At 36.1% G+C, this 22106-nt stretch overlaps 2 protein-coding genes across 2 annotated transcripts; one reads left to right on the top strand and one right to left on the bottom strand.

Moving 5' to 3' along the window:
* Positions 1-10009: 10009 nt before the first annotated feature.
* LOC113318768 (tafazzin-like) lies at positions 10010-13782 on the top strand. The gene is made up of 7 exons (XM_026567011.1): positions 10010-10393; positions 10830-10948; positions 11029-11094; positions 11221-11418; positions 11522-11640; positions 12285-12390; positions 13025-13782. The coding sequence occupies exons 1-7, from the start codon at positions 10150-10152 to the stop codon at positions 13565-13567; spliced, it is 1395 nt and encodes a 464-aa protein (XP_026422796.1). The 5' UTR covers positions 10010-10149; the 3' UTR covers positions 13568-13782.
* A 2002-nt stretch (positions 13783-15784) lies between these two features.
* Positions 15785-18924, bottom strand: LOC113315790. Its single transcript, XM_026564041.1, has 4 exons — positions 18328-18924; positions 18048-18189; positions 17304-17776; positions 15785-17197 (listed from the first exon to the last, which is right to left on the bottom strand). Exons 1-4 carry the CDS (start codon positions 18922-18924, stop codon positions 15785-15787), a joined length of 2625 nt encoding a protein of 874 aa, XP_026419826.1.
* Positions 18925-22106: the final 3182 nt, after the last annotated feature.

The following is a 22106-nucleotide window of genomic DNA, read 5'->3' as shown; positions in this document are numbered from 1 at the left end:
ACATATATGTATTAGTCCTTATTCCTTGAACCAAAGTTTGCGAACTTTGTTGATCAAGAGAAATGGAAGTGGCGTGAGCCAAGTCCGCGAACTCAGTCCGTGAACTTGCGGAACTTCTCGGCCCGAGATTTTCTGTTGGAGTTTGTGTACTTCTTCCATGAGCTTAAGTCCGCGAACCCAGTCCGCGAACTTGAGCAGGTTATATCTAAAGTCGGTTGTTCTGGAACTAATGTTTAAATAAACTAAGGAATGCTTTTGCAAACCGTGGCTATAAAGTTCATGAACCGATTCAAGTGAATCAAACCGATTTTTCTTCAATTGTGTCTTGTGTAGTTACATAAGATTTCCTTGCAATTGAATAACTCTCTAACTAGTTCATTTGAGTCATTTGAACTAGTTATGGTGAAGAAGAATAAGGTTGATATGAGAGTAATCATATGGTTAACCATTTGGTTGACTTGTTGAACCAACAAATGTTAATGTTTGAGTACGGTTCATAAACCTAAAATTGGACATTTCATTTGTGTGTGACAAGCTAAGTTTTCGATCTAACGGTTGATAAATATTAGCTTGAATCTGATCAGGTTTTCATCTAACGGTGAATATTGAATGCTTTGTTACTAAGCTAACATTGATTGCAAACCCTGATTTGAAAGTGTATATAAGGGAGAACTCTAGCAACTGGGAAACCTAATCCCCACACATTCTGTGTGATACTAGTTGTGCTAAGCTAGAGTGTATTCTCCTTTAACCTTTGGTTTCTTCTTCTAAACCAGGTTAACGACTTAAAGACTTCATTGGGATTGTAAAACCAGACCGATACTACTTTTATCGTAGTTGTGTGATCTGATCTTGCATCTTCTATCATACGAGTACAATTAAAATAATTGGCTTGAGATTTTACATCTTCGATAGGCAAGATAAAAAGTAATCACAAACAAACTTCGTCTCATCGTTTGTGATTCCGCAATATGTTTTTTCGCTGCGTCGATTAAGATTATTGTGAGGTGATTGATAATACTAAGTTGTTCTTCGGGAATATAAGTCTGGTATTATTGATTGGTTCCTGTTCACCTTGATTTATCAAAAGACGGAACAAAACTCGTAGGTATATTCGTGGGAGACGAATTTATCTATTATCGTAGACTTTTCTGTGTGATACAGATTTGTTTATTAAAGTCTTTGACTTTGGGTCGTAGCAACTCTTAGTTGTGGTGAGATCAGCTAAGGGAATCAAGTGCGCAGTATCCTGCTGGGATCAGAGGCGTAGAAGAATAACTTTACCTTGGATCAGTGTGAGATTGATTGGGGTTCAACTACAGTCCAGACCGAAGTTAGTTTGGAGTAGGCTAGTGTCTGTAGCGGCTTAATACAGTGTGTGTTCAATCTGGACTAGGTCCCGGGGTTTTCTGCATTTGCGGTTTCCTCGTTAACAAAATTTCTGGTGTCTGTGTTATTTCAGTTTCCGCATTATATTGTTTTATATTTATAATTGAAATAATATAGGTTGTGTGTTAGATCATCAATTAGAGTAATCAAACCTTTGGTTGTTGATTGTCATTGATTGATCCTCGGATATTGGTCTTTGGTACCATCCGATTTATTCCTTGTATTTGATTAGAACTCGTAGTTCCTGCTTGAGTAAATCAAATCAAGAGAGAGATATAAACTCGTTGATATAATTTTAATTGATTGAGTCTTGTTGATTCTCTTAAAAGCATATTCGAGTTTGTAAATACAGATTGCTAAGTGAAATATTGGGTGGTGTTGTTAGCCCCCGCTTTTTCAATTGGTATCAGAGCGGGCAAACACGTTTAAGACCTTACAAGTCTGTGTTTGTGGCAATCTGAGTTTGTGGACAGAAAGCTTTTAACTATGCCAAATGTCTTGAAAATACCTCAAAGGATCACTCCTTAGCAGATTATTCCGAATCCCGAGGTAGGAAGGTTGTCCCATCTGGTACTGACATCTCTCTCTTCGATGAGACATTGGGCACTATGGCAAAAGCTGAAAAGGAGCTCACCAGAATCTCAAAAAACACTACTGAGGTTATTGATTTTCAGTATCATGATCAGCTTATTGATGAATTTGAAAAGTCTCTTTATCGAGAACATGAACTCCACAACATCATTGAGTCTTTCTCTAAGAATATTGAAAAACTTCTCCAAGAAACTACTCAACAGCGTGAAAAGATTAGTGTTCTTGAAGATATTGTTAAGGAAGACTAAATTAGATAAAAACGTTTGATCGAGACTCATTCATCAGATCTTAACATACTTCGTGTTGAAAAAGAGAACTAGAAGCATCTCTTACTCTAGCTCATGAACAGTGTAAATCCTTGGAAAAGGAAAACTCTGTCTTAAAGAGAAATTTTTCTGTACATAATAACTCTCATGAGTTACAGTACATGACGAAATGTTTTCCAGAAGAAGATTGTGTCAAGAAAAGTTTACATAACTTACAATCTTCTCACATGGCTATGGAGTTAAAACAGGTGGCAATTGTTGCTTCTCCTCCACGAACCTGTACTTTCTGTGGGAAAAAGAATCACTATGCTATCCATTCTTTTGCCAGAAAGAAACAAATTTCTAAACTTCATAATTTGCTTCTTTACACTGTCAATGGGATAAATAGTCTGTCGACTACTGCAGTGAATCACATGCCCACAGAAAACCAGATACCTTATAAACGTGATCTCTTTCTTAGAAATCATCACAGGAATCATATGCTTTCTAGTAGTATAAATTCTTGTACTGTTGACAAAAGCATTCCCTGTGTTTATAAGAATGTCTCTGGTAAATCTAAGTCTAGAAAATGGATTCATCTATATTCTGATCCTCTTGAACCAATTGCAAGAGGTCCTATATTTATTCCTCAGAGAAACCCTTCTGATGGATATGTTAACCACACTGTGTCTTACTCTTCTGGGATGAAGTTTAACCAAAGAAAAGCGAAGAACACAAATATCAAACTACCAGATGATATGTACAACTCCTTTCTCGATGATCATAGTGGGATTAATTTCCACTCTACCACCTGATTCCAGGTATTCTTTTCCTTGTTTCTAACTTGAGAGGTACAAGGAAAATTATTGAGAAATACTCAAGTATGTTGTATATTATTTTCTTTTTGTTTTAAGTTTTCTTTGTGTTGACGGTCCATAAACGTCCGCGTCCTCCTCCTGTGAGTTCTTAGGGTTTCCAACCTGTGTTTACTAACACATATATATTACTTTGTTGGGTTTTCCTTTCCTTAACAAAAATAATATGGAGAACTCTGCAAAATCTCAAGAGATTGTGCATCTTTATATGGAGGAAGACACTCAAGGACGTGAGTCAATTAATAAGATGGTTCTAAAGAAGATGCTTGAAAGAAAGGATCACAACTCCGGGATTGATGATTCTGTCAAGGATTTAACTCGTTTTCAAAACGATTCAAAGGTCGAGTTTGCAAATCTGCACCTGCAAGTAAACCAACTCCTAGATGGCCAGGACAAAATCCTTGCAAATCAGATATTCTGATACAGAATCAAAAGAAGCTCATCATGGACTGCATCCAAGCTAGACAACTTGCTCGGGTTGTTGATCACAAAGTTAGTGCTCTAACTCACGAACATGGTATATCTACAGTCCAGAGAATAAAGGAAATCAGAGATACCTTCTTTGATGGATTCATTGAAAGATACGAGGTCCTCAATGAACTCTGATTTTTCCTTTAATTCGCCTAGTAAATCTTCTATGTTTCTGTTTTCCTTAGAAGAATACCTAGAGGTTGGAATAACCTTTTTTTGTGATTACACATAGCTATGTCCAACGTTTTCATCTTCATGTTTTTAGATTTATTGGTTTAAATTCTAAAATTGTTTGGAAGATTATTTTTGCAGTATTAATCTTTATGGTTTTATATATTGCAATATTGTTATGGGATATGTGTGTTTGCGTCCGTGAACTTGATTGTCCCATATCTTGTCAAAAGTAAAGTCTTTCGTATGTCGATATTCATATGTTGATAAAAGAATGAATGGACTTTTGACAAATACAAAAGTTAAGCCTATATTGTCAATTATTGATGGAAGATAGGTTAAAATCTTTTGTTTGCAAGGATTATGTCTATTGTATTTCATTGTGCGAATAATGATGGAAAATAGAATGAATCCTTGTGTATTCCGCAGTAATTGATCTTCCCTGATCCATATTTTATGTATTACTGTGAGGCTCCGTAAAGTGTCTTATGTTGAGCATTAAACAACCAAGTTGATTATTTTTTGATTAGCTATGTTGTTGTTCCGTGAGGTACTTTATGTCGAGCATTTTCAACTAAGTTAATCATCTTGTTTGGTTATTTAGTTATTGCTCTGTAAGTTTTCTTATGTCGAGCTTGACCAGTTAAATTGATTACTTGTGATTTGTTTGGTTGTGTATTTCAATTAGATTAATTATGGGTTCTCTTATGATTAATCTAATTGTATTTTTTAAGTCTCCATAAGTTCACTTATGTTTGAGCATTTGTCGATTAAATTAATCATGGGTTCTCTTGTGGTTAATTTAATTGAACTTTTTGGATTCAAATTCATACTTATATGTGATTTGTTATGTCCAAAGAAATCCTTCTTTTCTTTTTCGAAATTAAGGTCGCTCTTGTTGTTCTTTCGGGAATGACATTTTATGGGGGAGAGTTCTTTTTGAACTTGCGCTTAATTGCCATATCTTTGTAGGGAGTGCAGCTGCGGAATATTATAGGGGTTATTTTGTATCTTTATAAACTCCTTGATGAATGCATCTAAAGAATAATTTGATATTTTTGCTTTCTTTTGGTCAAGAAATATCTCTTTCGGAAATTTCATTAGGATCCCGTTCTTGTACCTTTGCCAATTTTATTGATAAAAAGAGGGAGAATTAATATGTAGTTCACACTACAAATACATATGGTTTTCGGATCATTATGTAAGGGGGAGTGGTTTCCATGTGAGATGGAGTATTGACTAGGGGGGTGATACATATCACCATAGTATTGTTGTTGAAGTTGTGATACAATTGGACTTTGACGTTGTGTAAGGATACTATGACACTGTATAACAATGATTGAGAACTATTGTTTTCTTGTTGTTATAGCTATGGATTTTCAACAACGATGATGCTAAACTTACAACCTTTGGGATCATTGGAGTACTTGGAAGTGACGAAGATTTCGAATAATATTGAAGATTAGGAATGTGGAATATGAGCTACAAAAGTTTATTTATTTATTTTTTGTATTCCATATGTATTAATAGTTTTGCCACTAAAATTGACAAAGGGGGAGATTGTTAGAGCACAGCTCGGTCGAACTCGCATGCATTGCTATCTCAAGCATGTTTGTTAATGTTAGTGATCAAAACTATAAGTCTTTATTTCTAGCCTACATATCTAAAGGTCTCGGACTAGGATAGAAAGTGTAGTTGAGCTCAAAAACTCCATGGCAATCATCATACAAGACGAATGACTACTCAAGGAACTGGTGGATCTTCATCGACTAAAAGGTATGTGGAGACTTGACCTTATCTGTCACTCAAAAGTATATCTATTCTATCTCCTACTCTTGAGACAAAAGTCGTTTTGATATATAGACTTTCATTATGCACATTTACTATTTCGAGCCGAGTTTATCTCGCCTATCTATTTCTCGAAATATGTGTTGGTAAGCTTTTGCTTTAGCCTAATTCATCTTTACCTAGTGACGAAAGTCATGTTATGTTTCAATCACTTTGAAAATTGCTCTGACGAAAAATGGTCTGTGAATAACGGCCATATCCGTCCTCTGAGAATGTTTCAATGATTGAAATGAGAGTTTAGATTACATAACGATTGGTAGGATATACGCATTGTTTGTGGAAACACATATATGTATAAGTCCTTATTCCTTGAACCAAAGTTTGTGAACTTTGTTGATCAAGAGAAATGGAAATGGCGTGAGCCAAGTCAGCGAACTCAGTCCGCGAACTTGCGGAACTTCTCGGCCCGATATTTCTGCTGGAGTTTGTGTACTTCTTCCATGAGCTTAAGTCCGCGAACTTGAGGAGGTTATCGGTTGTTCTTGAACTAATGTTTAAATAAACTAAGGAATGCTTTTGAAAACCGTGGCTATAAAGTTCATGAACTGAAGTTACTCTAATTGGATCAGTGTGAGATTGATTGGGGTTCAACTACAGTCCAGACCGAAGTTAGTTTGGAGTAGGCTAGTGTCTGTAGCGGTTTAATACAGTGTGTGTTCAATCTGGACTAGGTCCCGGGGTTTTCTGCATTTGCGGTTTCCTCGTTAACAAAATTTCTGGTATCTGTGTTATTTCAGTTTCCGCATTATATTGTTTTATCTTTATAATTGAAATAATACAGGTTGTGTGTTAGATCATCAATTAGAGTAATCCAACCTTTGGTTGTTGATTGTCATTGATTGATCCTCGGATATTGGTCTTTGGTACCATCCGAGTTATTCCTTGTATTTGATTAGAACTCGCAGTTCCTGCTTGAGTAAATCAAATCAAGTGAGAGATATAAACTCGTTGATATACTTTTAATTGATTGAGTCTTGTTGATTCTCTTAAAAGCATATTCGAGTTTGTCCATACAGATTGCTAAGTGAAATATTGGGTGGTGTTATTAGACCCCCGCTTTTTCAGTTAATTTAATTGAGTTTCTGGATACAAATTCATGTTTCATGTAATTTGTTAATGTCCAAAGAAATCCTTATTTTCTTGCAAAAGTAAGGTCGCTCTTGTTGTTCTCTCGGGAATGACATTTTATGGGCGCGAGTTCTTAATTGAACTTGTGTTTAATTGCCAAATCTTTGTGGGGAGTGCCGGACTGGCCGACCATGTTGGCCAAAGGAACTGCCAGGTCCGGTCATGGTGGTGCGCGGGCCACCATGACTCTCACACATGCATTCCCGAGAATTTTAGATGTTTTTTTGTTGCTCATTTGAGCAATATTTTTTGGATTTTCAGAAGAGTTTGATCTCGACTGAAATTCTCAATTATGCTTGAATGAGCAAGTAGGACTTTGCTCGTGCGACCAATATTTTAAGAATATTAAAATAATGATATTTTAATACTCTCCGTGAGAAGCCCGGACGGTGATGGGACCATTTGACTTTTTGGCTTTTCGAGCGTGTGAGCGAGAAATATGAAAACCAAAAGTTTGCTCAAACGAGGGAGTTTCCATGAGATGAGAGAAGTAATAATAACAAAATAAAGGATTGGAGAGGCATGGGACCGGCCATGGTCGTGGCATGGCCGGCCGGCCGGTGGGGCCGGTCCCGTGACGCTCTTCCCTATTTTTTATTATTATTTGTCAATTTGTGTCAAGAGATATGAAAAAGCAAGAGTTTTGCTCAAACGAGGAAGTTTGCTCAAACAAGAGTGTTTTCAAGAGATAAGGAGAAATAATAAAATAAGATAAAAAAGAAAAGATGGAGAGGCGTGGGACCGGCCGCGGTCCGGACATGGTCGGCCAGCCGGTGGGCCCGGCCCCTGTGTACGCTTCTTTAATTCTTTTTTATTATTATTATTATTATTATTATTATTATTATTATTTTCTTCTCCTATTTTGCATAGGTCTCCATACTTCCTCGTGCATGCGTCCAATATTGTGAAATATTAAAATAATATTATTTGTTGAGCCATTGTCAAAAAAATGAAAAAACCATTTTAATATTATTAATAAAAGAAAGCCTAATAGTCGTGGGATTAGGTTTTTTGGAGAGTCGAGAATCGAGGTAAGAGATGGTAAGAGCATCATACTCATTCCGCATATTTATTATGTATAGTTAGGGAACGTTGCGACATCCCGAAGATGTTCTCGCTCTATATTAGCATGCAATATGTCTAGGAGTCGTCCAATCACTATCAATTCTGTACAGAAGTGGATATTGAAATTGCTCAATTGATGAAATATGCTGAAATCTCAGCTGAGAGAATTAAGGGACTGCATATTCATGTGTGTTCTGAGAGGTTTGTACGCTCAGTCATAGATCATGACATGAGGTTTGTACGCTCAGTCAGAATCCTAAAATATGAATTTCACATACGTGTCTGAAACGAGGTCAGAAATATGCAAAATTATGATTTTACGATTTTAGTCTTCGTCAAAAATCCACCATCAACAGATGAGTTTATTTGTTGTGATCTTGTTAGCAGGGTCTGATCTTTGATTCTTTTATTACTATCCTTTTTGGGATCCTTGTCAGATTCTAGCCAACATATCCTTACTGTTGTTTTCCACAAAGGATTTCTTTTCCTTTAATATTCTCATTAGGGTTTTCTGCTCCTTTCTCCTATTTCCATTTCATCGTCGATGTTGATTTCCATGGGCTTTATGCTTCCTTCTCCCCCACTCTTGTATTTGATGTTCTTTCCATCTTGATTTTTCGTATCCTTCTCTGCCTTATTCTCATGTCTGTCAGACATATTTGTATCTTTAATTTGTAAAATTGGCTGTGAGTTTTCATCTCCTCCCATCTTCCTGTTTTCTCCGACTCATGAAGTGAAAAGTTCTGTTTTTCCTTCTCTCCAGGCATACTACGTACCATAAGTATTGCTTATAGTCTTTGTGCTTGACCCCTCTCCACCGTCCGTTTTCTTCTGTATTGCCAGATTGAGCCATTGTCTGTTGCCTTCACAATGCATCCCAGGATGGTCCATGATATTGCATTTTGTACATAGGTTTGGAGGGAGTCAATCATATTCGAAGTTGATCATTGTTGTTTGCCCGTCCTCATCAGTCGCTACCATACTGTATTTCACCTTTTTCTTAACCTCCACCTTGACTTGGATCATCACCTCCTTTTGAGGATTGCCGCATTTGATTTTGAGGATTGAAGGTTTTCGTGACTTAGTGAAATTGCCGCATTTGATTGTGAGAATTTCTTATTACCATTAGGATCTTGATCAGCAACGGGGTGTTTGGTCACACTCCAAAATGAGCCTACTACACATGCCACGTGTTTACTAATTTTGACAACCAAACTTGGTTAAAAAGACCAAAATCAATAATTCCTGAGTGAAAAGACATGTAAAATTTGATACTGTTTAAATGGACGAGAATGTAAAAATAGCCAGGATGTAAACAGTTTCATCCTACCCGTTTTTAAATATTTTTCTTTTTTTTAATTTACACCAGGATGCATCCAGTTTCATCCTCGCTTTTTTTTAAGTTTAAGCCAGGATGAATCCAGTTTCATTTTTGCTATATTTTTTTGGTGTCCATTTCACCCATACTAATCTTTACTCGTCCATTAGAACTAGGGGTGTCAACGGATCCGGGTCTTCCCGGGTATCACTAGACCCGCACCCGGACCCTACTTATAAAGGTCGGATCCGGGTCCTAACGGTTCCGGGTCCGGTTCCTACACTTGTGGACCCGAACCAGACCCGTTTAAATACCCGGGTACCCGCCGGTCCCGGGTACCCATTGGGTCTTAAGAAAACTATTAAAAAAATCTCAAAAACTTAATATTTGTCTCTTTTTGGCTTGGATTTAAATAACTTTTATAAAATTTATTATTATTTCTTATTAATGTACTAAATAAAGATTAAATGTAAGAGAAAAATTTAAAACGAGTAAAATATCAAAGTTAAAACTGGCAAAAACATGAATAAATGGGTACCCGATACCCGTCGGGTCCTAAGTTGCTAATGGGTCCAATTTTAGAACCCGAAACCGGATCCAAATCTACCGAATCTGGTTCCGGTTCCGAGTAATGGGTACCCATTAACAGCCCTAATTAGAACCATGTTTTAAAAATATTTGGACAAATGACCCATTTTTCGTTTTCACAACCATCATCACGTGTCTCCCAGTGATTATATGACGGTATCCACGTATCTCTAATTCTCATACATCATAGTGTTTGTCTATCAGCAGAACCAGCAGATCCTGTGAAAATAGGACCCACTTAAAAGATATTTTCATGCTATCGTGTCGGCCACGAAGTAATCAAGCGCACGGAGCGCATATTAGAAAAACCTCAGGGGACGAGCGTGAAACTTCTTTCGTTTTGTTCAGTCTCCCTCTCTGTGAAGAAAGAAAAGAATAAAACACCCAGAAAAGTAGAATTTCCGCTGTTGTTTCAAAACCCTAATTTATCTTAATAAAAACCTTATAGAAATCCATAAAAATGGAAGGGAAATGGATAAATAGAGGAGATTTATGGAAAGATAAAGCACGAGCACTTCAGTTAAGAATTCGAGATCGATTTAGAGTTACTGTTGATAAACATCGTCGTAATATACCTAGATTTTCATCATCATCAGATGGTACTACTATTAATTATTCATCAAATGTGCATCGTTGGATGGTGTCTTTTCGTGGTCTTCGGAGAGAATCATTATCTCCCTCTTCTGTGTTCTATCGCAAGAGAGGTAATAATCAATATCTTAATCATAAAATTTTCAATTTTGTTATTTTTTGTTCTGACAATCTGGGAACGAATTTATGTAATTTGTTGATAATTCATTGCAAAATTTGAATAATTGTCTTAAGAAATTGTAATACTACAGAATTTTTTTGGGATTGCTTGTCTTTTAGTGTTCTTAGTGATTTCTAAAGACTTTAGTGTTGTGGAATTCTGAGAATTGTATTTTTTTTATTATCTTTCAAAGATAATATTGAGGTTGTTAAGTTAGTTATAGCAATGGCACTAGAGTTAGGTTTCTACTTTTAGATATTGTTGTGAGTGACATTCCTAAACCAAGTTTGTTGTGCAATTAGTTGCTCTATTTATCACATTGTCTTTATTAGGTGTTGGGTGTTCTTTTTTTTATTTGATTGTAAAATGGTGTTATGCTGTGAATGCAGTGGATAAGGATGTTGATGCATTGGAGGACTCTAAGATTATGCAGATGCTTCAATCTGTTGCTGTTCCCATGATTGGAAATGTTTGTCACTTCTTTATGCACGGGCTCAATCACGTTCAGGTAATTAAAATTCGGGGGTTGGGGCATTTGGAAGCTGTTTTTGTTGATTCTGTGGAGATTAATTTGATCTGTATTGACAGATATATGGTGCAGAAAAATTACAGAAGGCCGTTTTACAAAGACAACAAGGAAAATCTCTTATTACAGTATGTATTATAAACCACATTGTTGTTTGACTTAATAGTTCGTTTTAAATTTTAATTTTGCTTGCTCTTAAATTTTTCACCGCCTGGTTAACTTTTTGTTTTTTGTTGCTATGATATGTGATGCAGGTAAGCAATCATGTGGCCTCTGTGGACGATCCTTTTGTTATTTCTGCACTCTTACCACCAAGTGTGCTGTTTGATGCACACGGCTTGAGATGGACCCTTTGTGCTAGTGACCGATGTTTCAAAAATCCAGTGACATCAGCATTCTTCCGAAGTGTCAAAGTATTACCTGTTTCTCGTGGTGAAGGGTTATATCAGAAGGTATCATCTTAAAGGATTTATGCTTTGTTATCATGTGAGTTATTATTAGTGAGTAGTGCATGTTAATTTGATCTGTACTCTTGGTAAAAATTAATTTATGCAGGGTATGGACATGGCAATAAAGAAACTTAACAATGGAGGGTGGGTTCATATCTTTCCAGAAGGTAGTCGTTCTCGGGATGGTGGAAAAACCATAGGCTCTGCCAAGAGAGGGGTTGGCAGGTGAGACTGGCTGTGTGCTTGATTTGATTATTTGGTGAAAAGCACAAGGACTTTTATTTAACAATGTGTAGGAGTGTGTTAAGACTTATTCCTTTATTTCTTCGAAATAAGATCATGTGAATTCTAGGTTAGAATGGAAAACCATAATGTCGTGGTAGTATGCATACAACATGTCATGAAAACCTCAGAGAAGAGTACTGTTAGCTGAGTCCCTGTGAAATCAAAGTTTTAAGGTCATGCAGGAGGAAAAATACATTTACATATCTGTGCAAACTGACACAGAGCCAACCCTTCATGGTCTGCTACTTGCGAAAATCAAAATAAGACCTGAAGTAGTCTGCAACATTTTATAGTTAATAGAGCTTGAGATGGTTTAGAAGCAACTGGTGTTACCTTAAACTCTGTTAGATGTATCTAACCTTGTATAAGATGGTTGGTTTCATGCAATAACAGAAAAAGCTATTCAACTCATATAACTGTTGTTATATTATTTTTTATTCCTTTCTGCTTCATTAATACATGCATTTTCTGCTTCATAGATAAACTCTGGTGTTTTGTTATTGCAACTTATCTGTTCTTAAGTTCAAGCCAGCTAGTGTCCACTGAAATTGATTTATTTTCTTATCCTTTTCCTTTATGTGTAGGCTGGTTATGGATGCGGACAATACTCCCATAGTTGTACCCTTTGTTCACTCAGGAATGCAAGAAATCATGCCTATAGGAGCCAACTTCCCAAGGGTTGGCAAGACTGTACGTACCCTTTTCATGTTTGGATCCACCTCTTATATTTTAATTATTATCATCTCCCACCCCTTTAAAGATGACTAGGAAATCAACAGATTAAATAGTTATTGGTGTGTGTACTTTTGAATTCAGCTATTGATTGTACAAATTTAAAGCCAGTCATAAGGAAAATCAACAAACCAATTCGTTTTTAGTGTGTGTCCTATTTAGTTTAATGGCTGGATTCTACAAAATCGAAAACAGCCGTTGGATTGCAGAAAGGATCAGATACTATATTTGGTGTGTGTACTTTTGAACTCTGCAATTGGATTGCAGATGTGCAATGCACGTACATTGCGCTTGTGTAAATGGTAAGAAATATTTGGTGTCTCCCACAAGTCGTATTGTCCAAGTTTCAACATATTTAAGCATACGAAATTGACTAGCAAGTGTCTAGTTTTAGCATTGTAGCTCGTTGGATTTGGTGGTATGAAGTGAGTTTTCAAGTTGTCCTAGAAGATAAGTTTGGTGCCTATCCTTTGTGGCTTACTCTTGAGAAATTTGATAGGGAGTGCGGTTTCTCCTCCCCTGTGTTGCTTTGTTTGATGCAACAATTGTAATATCTGTAACTGCTTCATGTTTTTGTATTATGTATATGCAGGTAACAGTAATTATTGGCGATCCAATTAGTTTTGAAGATTTGCTCATTAAAGGTAATAACCAGTATGCATCAAGAGGTGCACTTTATGATGCTATCTCCTCAAGGATTAGTCAGAGGCTGCATGAGCTAAAAGTCCAAGTCGACAAATTAGCCCTTGAACAATCACTACAGCTCCAACTTAACACCCCACGAAACTCTGAACGTGCTGCTGGAATCTTGCAGCAGTTAGATTGGGAAGCATTTGGAATGCAGAGTTACATAGTTGGGGAAGATAACCCCAATTGTATGACGATGACGGCCCAAAATCAACATGGTGACATCCTTGATCAGACACAGGGACAGGGAGCGTCTTCATCAGAGCGAAAACGTAACATGGACTTCTTTTGGGAAGGTGGAATGATGAGTAGGATTCGAGAATTCATGGACACTGACTTGGTGGGATTTGCTGCTAGAGGATTGTTTGAGAATGTTAGGACCAATGTTATTAGGACCAGATTTATGGTAGAACCACAATTTTGTAAATACGGTGTGTCCAATGTTTGATATGGTTGAGTAGGAATTAGTTATTTCTAATTAGTACAATGATGTCTAGGTTTCTGTATCTTGGATAGTTATAGTTATATCCCAAAAACCAGACTATCATGGTATCCTTGTCCCTGCTAAGTAAGTTAATCAAGAAAATGATATTAATTAAAGAGAAACTGTTGGTTAAATTTATGCCTGTATCAATAAATATGTGTGCTCTCTCATCTGATAAACTTGGTAGTAGTCTTTTACATTCCCGTAACATTCGTGCCTTGTTCCGGGTGTTTTTGTAGTCGGGTTTGTTTTAATATTAGATATAACCGAACACATGTTCTTTCAGTATAATTATGTTTGTTGCAACGGTAAGATTTTTTTTTTTTTTTTTTTTTAAGGCAGAATTTATTAAGAATCAGAGGCTGAAATACAAGGAAAAGAAACTTAAGCAAACCTATAATAGGGTTGGTCAGGGAGTAAGAGAAGTAGGTCTAGTATTGTATCTCTGAACTTGACCTTTAGGAAGAAACACACCCTTCTTTGCAAAATGGTCAGCTGAAAAATTCACCTCTCTATAAACATGTCTGTAGCTAATGGAATGAAGCCCACGTTACAACTCTCTGCCATCTAGCTACCAGAAACCAAGGTACTTTATTGTTCATCAAAGCAACAACACAAGCTTTGGAATATGTTTGCAGAATTACCTTGTATTTCTGATTATTCAAAGCCCATTCCAGAGCACAAATGCTTGCAATAAATTCAGCAATGTAATTTGAAAGAATACGCAAACCACCTGATTCAGCATATATGAAAGCACTGTATGAATTCTGACAATAAAACCATATCCATCCTGACCTGGATTTTCCCTAGAAGTACCATCACAGCATAGAAGAGTTTCATCCAAATTAGAGAGATGAAAGAAGATTTCAATAATTCTTATGGTCTTCAAATTACTGTAATGAATCTGAAAAAATCAAGATTTGAATTTCAATATCAGTTCCCCACATCATACCTTTCATTCTTCTTTTACAGTCCTGAACAATTCTCATGATTTTGTGTTTTATCCTTGTGAGATTTGGTTTTGCATTCTCAAAACAGATGTTGTTCCTTAAGAACCACAATTCAACTATAAGAGTATAAGAGCAAATGGCCCATAATTCTTTTATCATAGGACTAGACGTTTTGCTGCTCTTTAAGACATCTTCAAAAGAAAGAGAATTAAGATAATGAAAGATACCTCCCAGACAGCTCCAAAGAAACTTGCTAAAATTGCAATTCCATAAGATATGGTTCAGAGAATCATTATCAGTTTGGAAAATATAGCACCTAGAGACCATGTTGAACCCCTTTTTAATCAAATTTTCATCAGTTGCACAAGCTTCTCTTGTAATTTCCAGATGTTGGCAGAAGTAGAGGGTAAAACAACTGGATTCCAAATTTTTTGTACCAGTGCAACTTAGGCATGGAAGAACTGAGTCTTTTAACTGCATCAGCAACAATAAAAGAACCAGAATGATTATTGCACCAAATTAGAGTATTTGCACCTTGTCTAAGAACTGGGAGATGTTCAACATGAAAAACCTGGAGATATTCTTCAGGAATCATCCATTGATCATTGACAATTAAGCTGCTAACTTTTAGGTTAGGATTTTGAGAGATCAGTGGGTGAGATGGATATAATTTACTTATGGGGTTCATCATAAATCCATCTGTCATTCCATAAATAATTTTTCTTCCATTCCCAACTGCCCATCTAGTAAGCTCATTGAAATCTTGTAATATCCATTTAATGTCAGGCCAAATGGAAGACCTTTTATAATAAAAAATCCAGTTTCCAAATTTATCAGTGTATTTAGCTAAGAAGAAAAGAGCCCATTCATCCTCAGATTGAAGCATTTTCCAGAGAAACTTCATTAAAAGAGCTTTGTTCATGTCTTCTAGCCTTCTTATCCCCAACCCACTTTCTTCAAATGAAGTACATACTTTGTTCCATTTTAGAGTAACACACTTTTTATCTTCAGCATTCCCAGACCACAAATAATTTCTAATGATTCTTTCACAGGTTTTCAAAACCTTTCTTGGCCACTTATAGATTGACATATTATACACTGGAATACTGCAAAGAACAGATTTTACCAGAGTTAATATAGCTTGAAAGCTTAATAACCTTCCACTCCAAGTAGAAATTATTTGTTGCATATACTCCACTAGGTGCCAAAGATGAGTTGATTTTATCTTCCCTTAAACCAGCATAACACCAAGATATTTGTCAGGGAAATTAGAGATATCCATATGGAAAAAATCAGCAATTTGTCTCTTTCTAACAGATGAAGTACCACTCACAAAGCATCTACTTTTAGAAGTATTAATAATATGACTAGTAGCGGCTTGATATTCCTTTAGAAGATTTCTGAGATGAGTAATACTTCTCATGTTTCCATTGCAGAACAAGAAAATATCACCAGCAAAAAGTAAATGAGTGCGATGAATGCCATTTCTTATCACCATGGGTAGAATTTTCCTCTCATGAACTAGTTTGTGATTGTTCCTACTTAAAATATATTCAACAAGAATAAAAAGAATTGGAGAAAGGGGATCACCTTGCTTTAATCCTCTGCCAACACCAAAGAATCCAATAGGGCCTCCATTTACCATGATTGATAATTTTGTGGTTTTAAGTAGGACCATAACCCAATCACAGAACTTCTTGGAAAAACCATATCTTGTAAGAGCTTTACAAAAAAAATCCCAGCTCATGGTATCATAAGCCTGAGAGATATCTAATTTTAAACCCAAGTTGCCTCCTCTTCTTTTAACTGATAATTCATTCACTAGCTCAGAAGCAAGCAAGACTTGTTCATGGATATTCCTATTTTTGATGAAGGCACATTGCTGAGGAGAAATTATTTTTGGTAAGTATTGACTGATTCTCATGGTAACAATCTTAGTAATAACTTTGAAGCAGAAATTGCTAAGACCAATAGGTCTAAACTGCTTAGCATTCTTAGCTCCATGAACTTTTGGAATCAGAACAAGAAAATTGGAGTTCATCCCACTAGGAATAAAGTTGTTCTCCCAGCAATACTGCACTGCAGTTACTAAATCAGTTTTTATAACTTCCCAAGCAAACCTGTAGAAAATACCAGTAAACCCATCAGGCCCTGGAGCACTATCCTGATTTAGATCAAAAACTGCATTTCTGATATCTTCTTCAGAGGGTACTTTTTCTAGAAAGGAATTGTCTTCAGCAGTTATCGCAGTTGGAGAAGCTTCAAAGAAAGAATCATGTATACTAACATTTTGGTGAGCAAATTTGGTGCTGAAGTAATCAATAAGAACATTAGAAACACCCAGTTGATCAGTAATAGTATTGCCAGAAGAGTTTTCAATTTCAGAAATAGCATTTTGAGCTTGTCTTAACTTGATGCTTGTATGGAAGAATTTAGTGTTAACATCACCATCTTGAATCCAGCTAATTCTTGCCTTGTCCCTAAGAAAAGTATTATAATTGTTTGCAGCCATATCACAAAGTCCTCTAGCAGTAACCAAGTTATTTAGCAGGTTGATGTTAGTGGGGTCACTATCAGACTTTAGAGTTTCCTCCAATACCTTTTCTTCTGCTTTTTTAAGAGTATCCTTAACATCACAAAAGACCTTCCCAATTCCACACTTTTAAAAACTTTTTTAATCTTTTGAGCTTATTCATGAACACATAAATGGGATTACCATAAATTTCTTCATTCCAAGAATTCCAGATTACTTGCAAAAAATTTGGGTAGTTCAACCACATTTGTTGAAATCTAAAAGGAGGATTAGGAGCTCTAGGAATGATTGCATCTGAACCCAGAAGATGACTATGATCAGAAATCCCTCTATTTCCAACTTTATAATGCCACCCATTAAATTTATCCAACCATTTTAAGTTAAATAAGGCTCCGTCAAGGTTGCAGAGAATCCTCTTGTTTCCATCTCTCCCATTACACAAAGAAAAATCTAGCCCATTTTTAGGAGCTTGTAACAAACCACAAAAATCTACACAATCCTGGAAATCCTTCATTGATGTTGAAATAAGGCTTGTACCTCCTCTTTTTTCATCAATAGACAAAATAGTGTTAAAGTCTCCCAGCACTAACCATGGTTTATTCATAAGACTAATATCAGATAAGTCTTGCCACAATTCTCTTCTGTTGATAGTATATGAATTGGCATGAACTCCAGTGACAAGGACATCACCTACTTCAACAGTAATGCATTGACTAGTTACCTTGATAACAGAAGGAGCAGAAATTGAACAATTCCAAAAAAGCCAAATATTACCTTTTGAGTTATCCTTAGAGTTGTGAATTATTTGATGATGCATCCCAGGAAGCTTAAAATGAAAATTTGAAGATTTAATTTTGGGTTCAACAATCCATACAAGAGAAGGATTATTGGAGTTAACTAAACTTCTTAATTTTTCTTAGGCCTTTTGTATTTTAAGGCCTCTAATATTCCAAAAGATTACCTTGAGGTGGTGGTTGAGGAGATAAACTCCCCTTATCAATCATATGCTTAAGATATTCTTTACTAGCTTTCCTTGTGACAACTGCTGGCTTTAGAGGAGGCTTTTTCTTTGAAGATTTAGAAGAACCCACTTCTTCACTTGACTGAGAAATAGTTGAAATTTTTGGGATAATAATAATATTTTGAGGGATAGTACCAAACTATAAAAGGTTGGTTGCATTAATTTCCTTAATTTCCCCATCTTCAGGTTCTGTAAGCTCATTTTCATTTTCTTGCAATACTTCAAAGGGGTTCTGTGTAACTTTGATATCAATAGTAGAATTGATAATATTCAGATCAGAATTTATCTCAGTAACTTCAGTTGAATGATTTTCCATGGAAACATGAGGATGTTGAATAAGTTTTGTAATGTCTAAATTTATTGGAGGTATAGTAAGATTACCAGAGTTGTGAGGATTTTGAACTTGACTGGATTTTTGCTGCTCAGAAGGCATCAACCTTGATGATGGAGAGCTTTGATTTTGATCAATAATAATCTTCTTCTCCACCTCATTAGAACTTCCTGCTTTTGAAGATTGTTGTGAAACTATACATTCTGTAGTTAAGTGACCCACAATTTTGCATTTAGTACAAAATTTAGGCAGTTTGGTAAGAGTTACCCCCTGAGAGAATGCTCCATACTTAGTAATTATCCAAAGCTTATTGGAAATTGTTTTAGCTAAATCAATCTCAACCAAAACTTTTGCATAATATCCGCTCTGGTATTGTAAGGTAGTTGCATCAACTTTGATAGGAGTTCCAATTGCTCTACTAATAGTAAATAAAGTTTCTTCATCCCAATACTCCAAACTAAGCCCTGAATAGTGATCCCATACCATAACTTTAGATGTTTTTTGATTTTCAGGACGAAAATATCAAGCATTGAAGATAAAGAGTATATTACTTCTAGTAAATTTGGAATCCAGTTCCTAACCCTAAGAACTTGGTCTTGAACCTCCCATTTAATAGAAGTAATATACTCTTTATCTTCAATGCTTGATAATTTGATAGTGAAGAAACCTTTGTCCAGTGGAATAAGTTGGTATTTGTCTTTTAGCTTCCATTGATTCCGAAGAATCGTTGCAGCATCCGAAAATTTAAGGTGAACAAAATCTAAATGACCAATTAATGAATATTTCCAGGATTTATATCGTAACTCATCTTTCTCATTCACCAAATTAATCGATGGATGAATTTCAGGTGTTTTGAAAGATCTACAATTACAGGATTCATTGTAGACCTAAAAGAATTTCAACAACAAAAAATTGAATAACGAGGGCGACAACTAAAAACTAACCGTAAATGAAGATGAAAATGATTGAAACACCAATCATTTGGATATCTGCGTAATGAAAACCTGGTATTAATGGATTGATTGCCTTGAAAATGATAAAGATTCGAAAAAATGAAAACGAGTTAGTCGCCCGATTTGCAGAGCGTGACTCGTCCGATCCCTTCTTACAAACTCCTTTTTTTTTTGCCACTGCCAATGCACACCATCAGCACAAGTGAACTACCACCAGTACCACTGCTCACCAACACCCACCATTAGCACAACAACCATCCAGTAATACTATCGCTCCTTCTTTCACTGTCACTGCCAACCACCATTAACGTCCTTGCCTCACTACTCACCAACACCATCATTGGCCGTTTCAACTAGCACTCACCGACACCATCACGACCACCATGAAAAATCTCGGAGACCGTGAGATTGGGTGATTGGAAGGGCAAATAAATTGGTTAAGTCATAGATTTGACGAAAGCAGTGTCGTTTCAGCATGGGTTTCTAGTATCCTCACAAACTAGAAAAATATATGGAACATTTAAAATCTTTATTTATAAACATGTCCATATCAACAAAATGACTCCATGCTTGTCTAAGTTGGATGTCCATATCTTTATCTATAATTGTTAATGATATACCAAGTGTAAGAGCAATGCTCGGTTGAACCCACAAGTTTTTCTATCTCAAGCTTGTTGTCAATGTTAGATGATCAAAACTATTTGTTGATTTCTAGTCTATTAAGTCAGGTTTGGGACTAGGTTAGAATTTGGTAGTTGAATATCATACATCACCCTCGAAGACTGAAGATCGACGAAGACATTTTGAGAACTTCTTTTATCAGGTATGTGAAGACTGAACCATCCTATTTTATTCACTATCTTACCATTCTATCTATTGAAACTATGTCGTATGACTACTAGTAGATTTACAAAGAAGAAATTTCGAGTCAAGTTTGTCTTGTTAAAAATCCCAAAACATGATTCTAGCATAGATGTTCAAAGGTCCTCAACAATATTAGTTGGGAAAAATTTATTGTTTGAGAATTAATTTGTGGATCAATTGAAAATAGCCCATACAGTTGATTTTATCATTTGGGAATGTTTCAAACATCATAAAAGAGAAATTCATGAACTTTTAATATTTCTGCTCAGGGTAGGTTGGCAAACGAATTTGCAAACTATGGATATCTGATTTCAGAAATACAAGGAAGGTTGGCGAACCAGCTCACAAACCACAAGTTCGGTTGGGAACAGTTCACGAACTGTGATGAACTGAATTTTTGGTGTTGGTATAAAATGCTTAAGGTTGGCGAACCCAGTTCACGAACTATGTCCATCTGAGTTCATAAACCGAGTACGCTTGGAGAACCTAGTTCTCGAATAGTGTACATCTGAGTTCTCGAGCCGAGTAGGGTTGGCGAATCCGATTTACGAAAGGTAGCTCCCTGACCCTGTGAACTTTAGCCTTACGGTTCATGAACCGTTTCACCAACGGTCCGAGTAGAATTTAGCAAATGCTCAAAGGCTTATTTTTTAAATATGTTTAACATTTCTATGACTCTCTTAGACACTTCCAAGACTTCATTGATCACTAAAATACTTATGTGTGAAAATCATGATGAAACTTTTAAGTGTTTAAATGAACATCAACTTGCTTTTAGTTTGAACGACATATTTGCCAAATCAAAACGGTCATTATACACGGATCCGTAACCGGACCATTGTGTATATTCTTCCATTGTATTTTCAAGATTAATTCTCGCATGTTTAATTGAAACCACAATTAGAGTTTCATCTAAATAAATAAAGTGTTTGCTTGATTCTCAAGTTGTCTTAGCTTGAATTCTAAGCAACTCTTAGTCTTGAAAAACTATAAATAGAGATGATCTTTCAGCTGGGTCGTCCTCTATGAACCTAGGTTTTCTATGAGAAACATAATTAGGTTTACGACTAAAAGACTTCTCTTTGGGGATTCGTGAAGCCAGGTCTGACTATCTTCACCTTGATAGTTAGTGTATCCTTATCTTGCTTTTCCGTTATCGAGGTTCTCGTAATCTCTTTTTTTAAGAAAGATAGATAGAAATCGCAAAGTTCTCTTCGTCTCAGACTCTCTAATGCCTCAAGACGGATATCTGAAAACTGTTTTTAAGTGATAAGTTGAAGATTGTTCTTGAGAGGTGTAAAATATACAGGCTTCTCATTTAAGTGAGTGTAAGTGTTTCGTATTGTGAGGTTTGCTAGCTTTGTCTATTGCATACAAATTTCCAAGCCTTGACCATTGATATAAAGGTAAACCAAATAGGATAATCTGTTAGAGGCAGATTGGTATCAAAAGTCATAACTGAGGTTAAGGAGATCATTAGAATGTAAAGGACGTCAACTAAGGGAATCAATTGCGTAGAAACTTGTGAGGTTCAAGAGACGTAAGGAGCGCGACTGTAAATGAATCGCTTGGATGGTGGACTCGGTCTCAACTACATTCCAGTCCGAAGTATGATAGTAGGCTAGTGTCTGTAGAGACTTAATAAAGTTTGGTGTTCAAATCTGGATGAGGTCGCGGGGTTCTTCTGCAGTTTCGGTTTCCTCGTTAACAAAACTTCTGGTGTCTTGTGTTTTTCCTTTTCCGCATTATATTGTTCATCATTATAATATGATTTACGCAAGTAGTACTATTCAATCTTAGTATATACGTCCATCTAATTGTGATCGATTACGAGACTTGTTTCTTATAGAA

This window comes from Papaver somniferum, chromosome 10 (assembly GCF_003573695.1).
Source record: "Papaver somniferum cultivar HN1 chromosome 10, ASM357369v1, whole genome shotgun sequence".
Lineage (NCBI taxonomy): Eukaryota > Viridiplantae > Streptophyta > Magnoliopsida > Ranunculales > Papaveraceae > Papaver > Papaver somniferum.
Note: the sequence above shows the minus strand (reverse complement) of the source record. Positions and strands in the feature narration are given on the sequence as shown.

Coding starts and splice junctions, on each gene's coding strand:
- LOC113318768 (XM_026567011.1), top strand. CDS start 10,150: ATGGAAGGGAAATGGATAAATAGAGGAGATTTATGGAAAGATAAAGCA. Junction 10,949..11,028: donor ACGGGCTCAATCACGTTCAG/GTAATTAAAATT, acceptor CTGTATTGACAG/ATATATGGTGCAGAAAAATT. Junction 11,641..12,284: donor GCCAAGAGAGGGGTTGGCAG/GTGAGACTGGCT, acceptor CTTTATGTGTAG/GCTGGTTATGGATGCGGACA.
- LOC113315790 (XM_026564041.1), bottom strand. CDS start 18,924: ATGGTATGGGATCACTATTCAGGGCTTAGTTTGGAGTATTGGGATGAA. Junction 18,190..18,327: donor TTACACAGAACCCCTTTGAA/GTATTGCAAGAA, acceptor ACTATTTCTCAG/TCAAGTGAAGAAGTGGGTTC. Junction 17,777..18,047: donor TCCTCAACCACCACCTCAAG/GTAATCTTTTGG, acceptor CTGTTGAAGTAG/GTGATGTCCTTGTCACTGGA.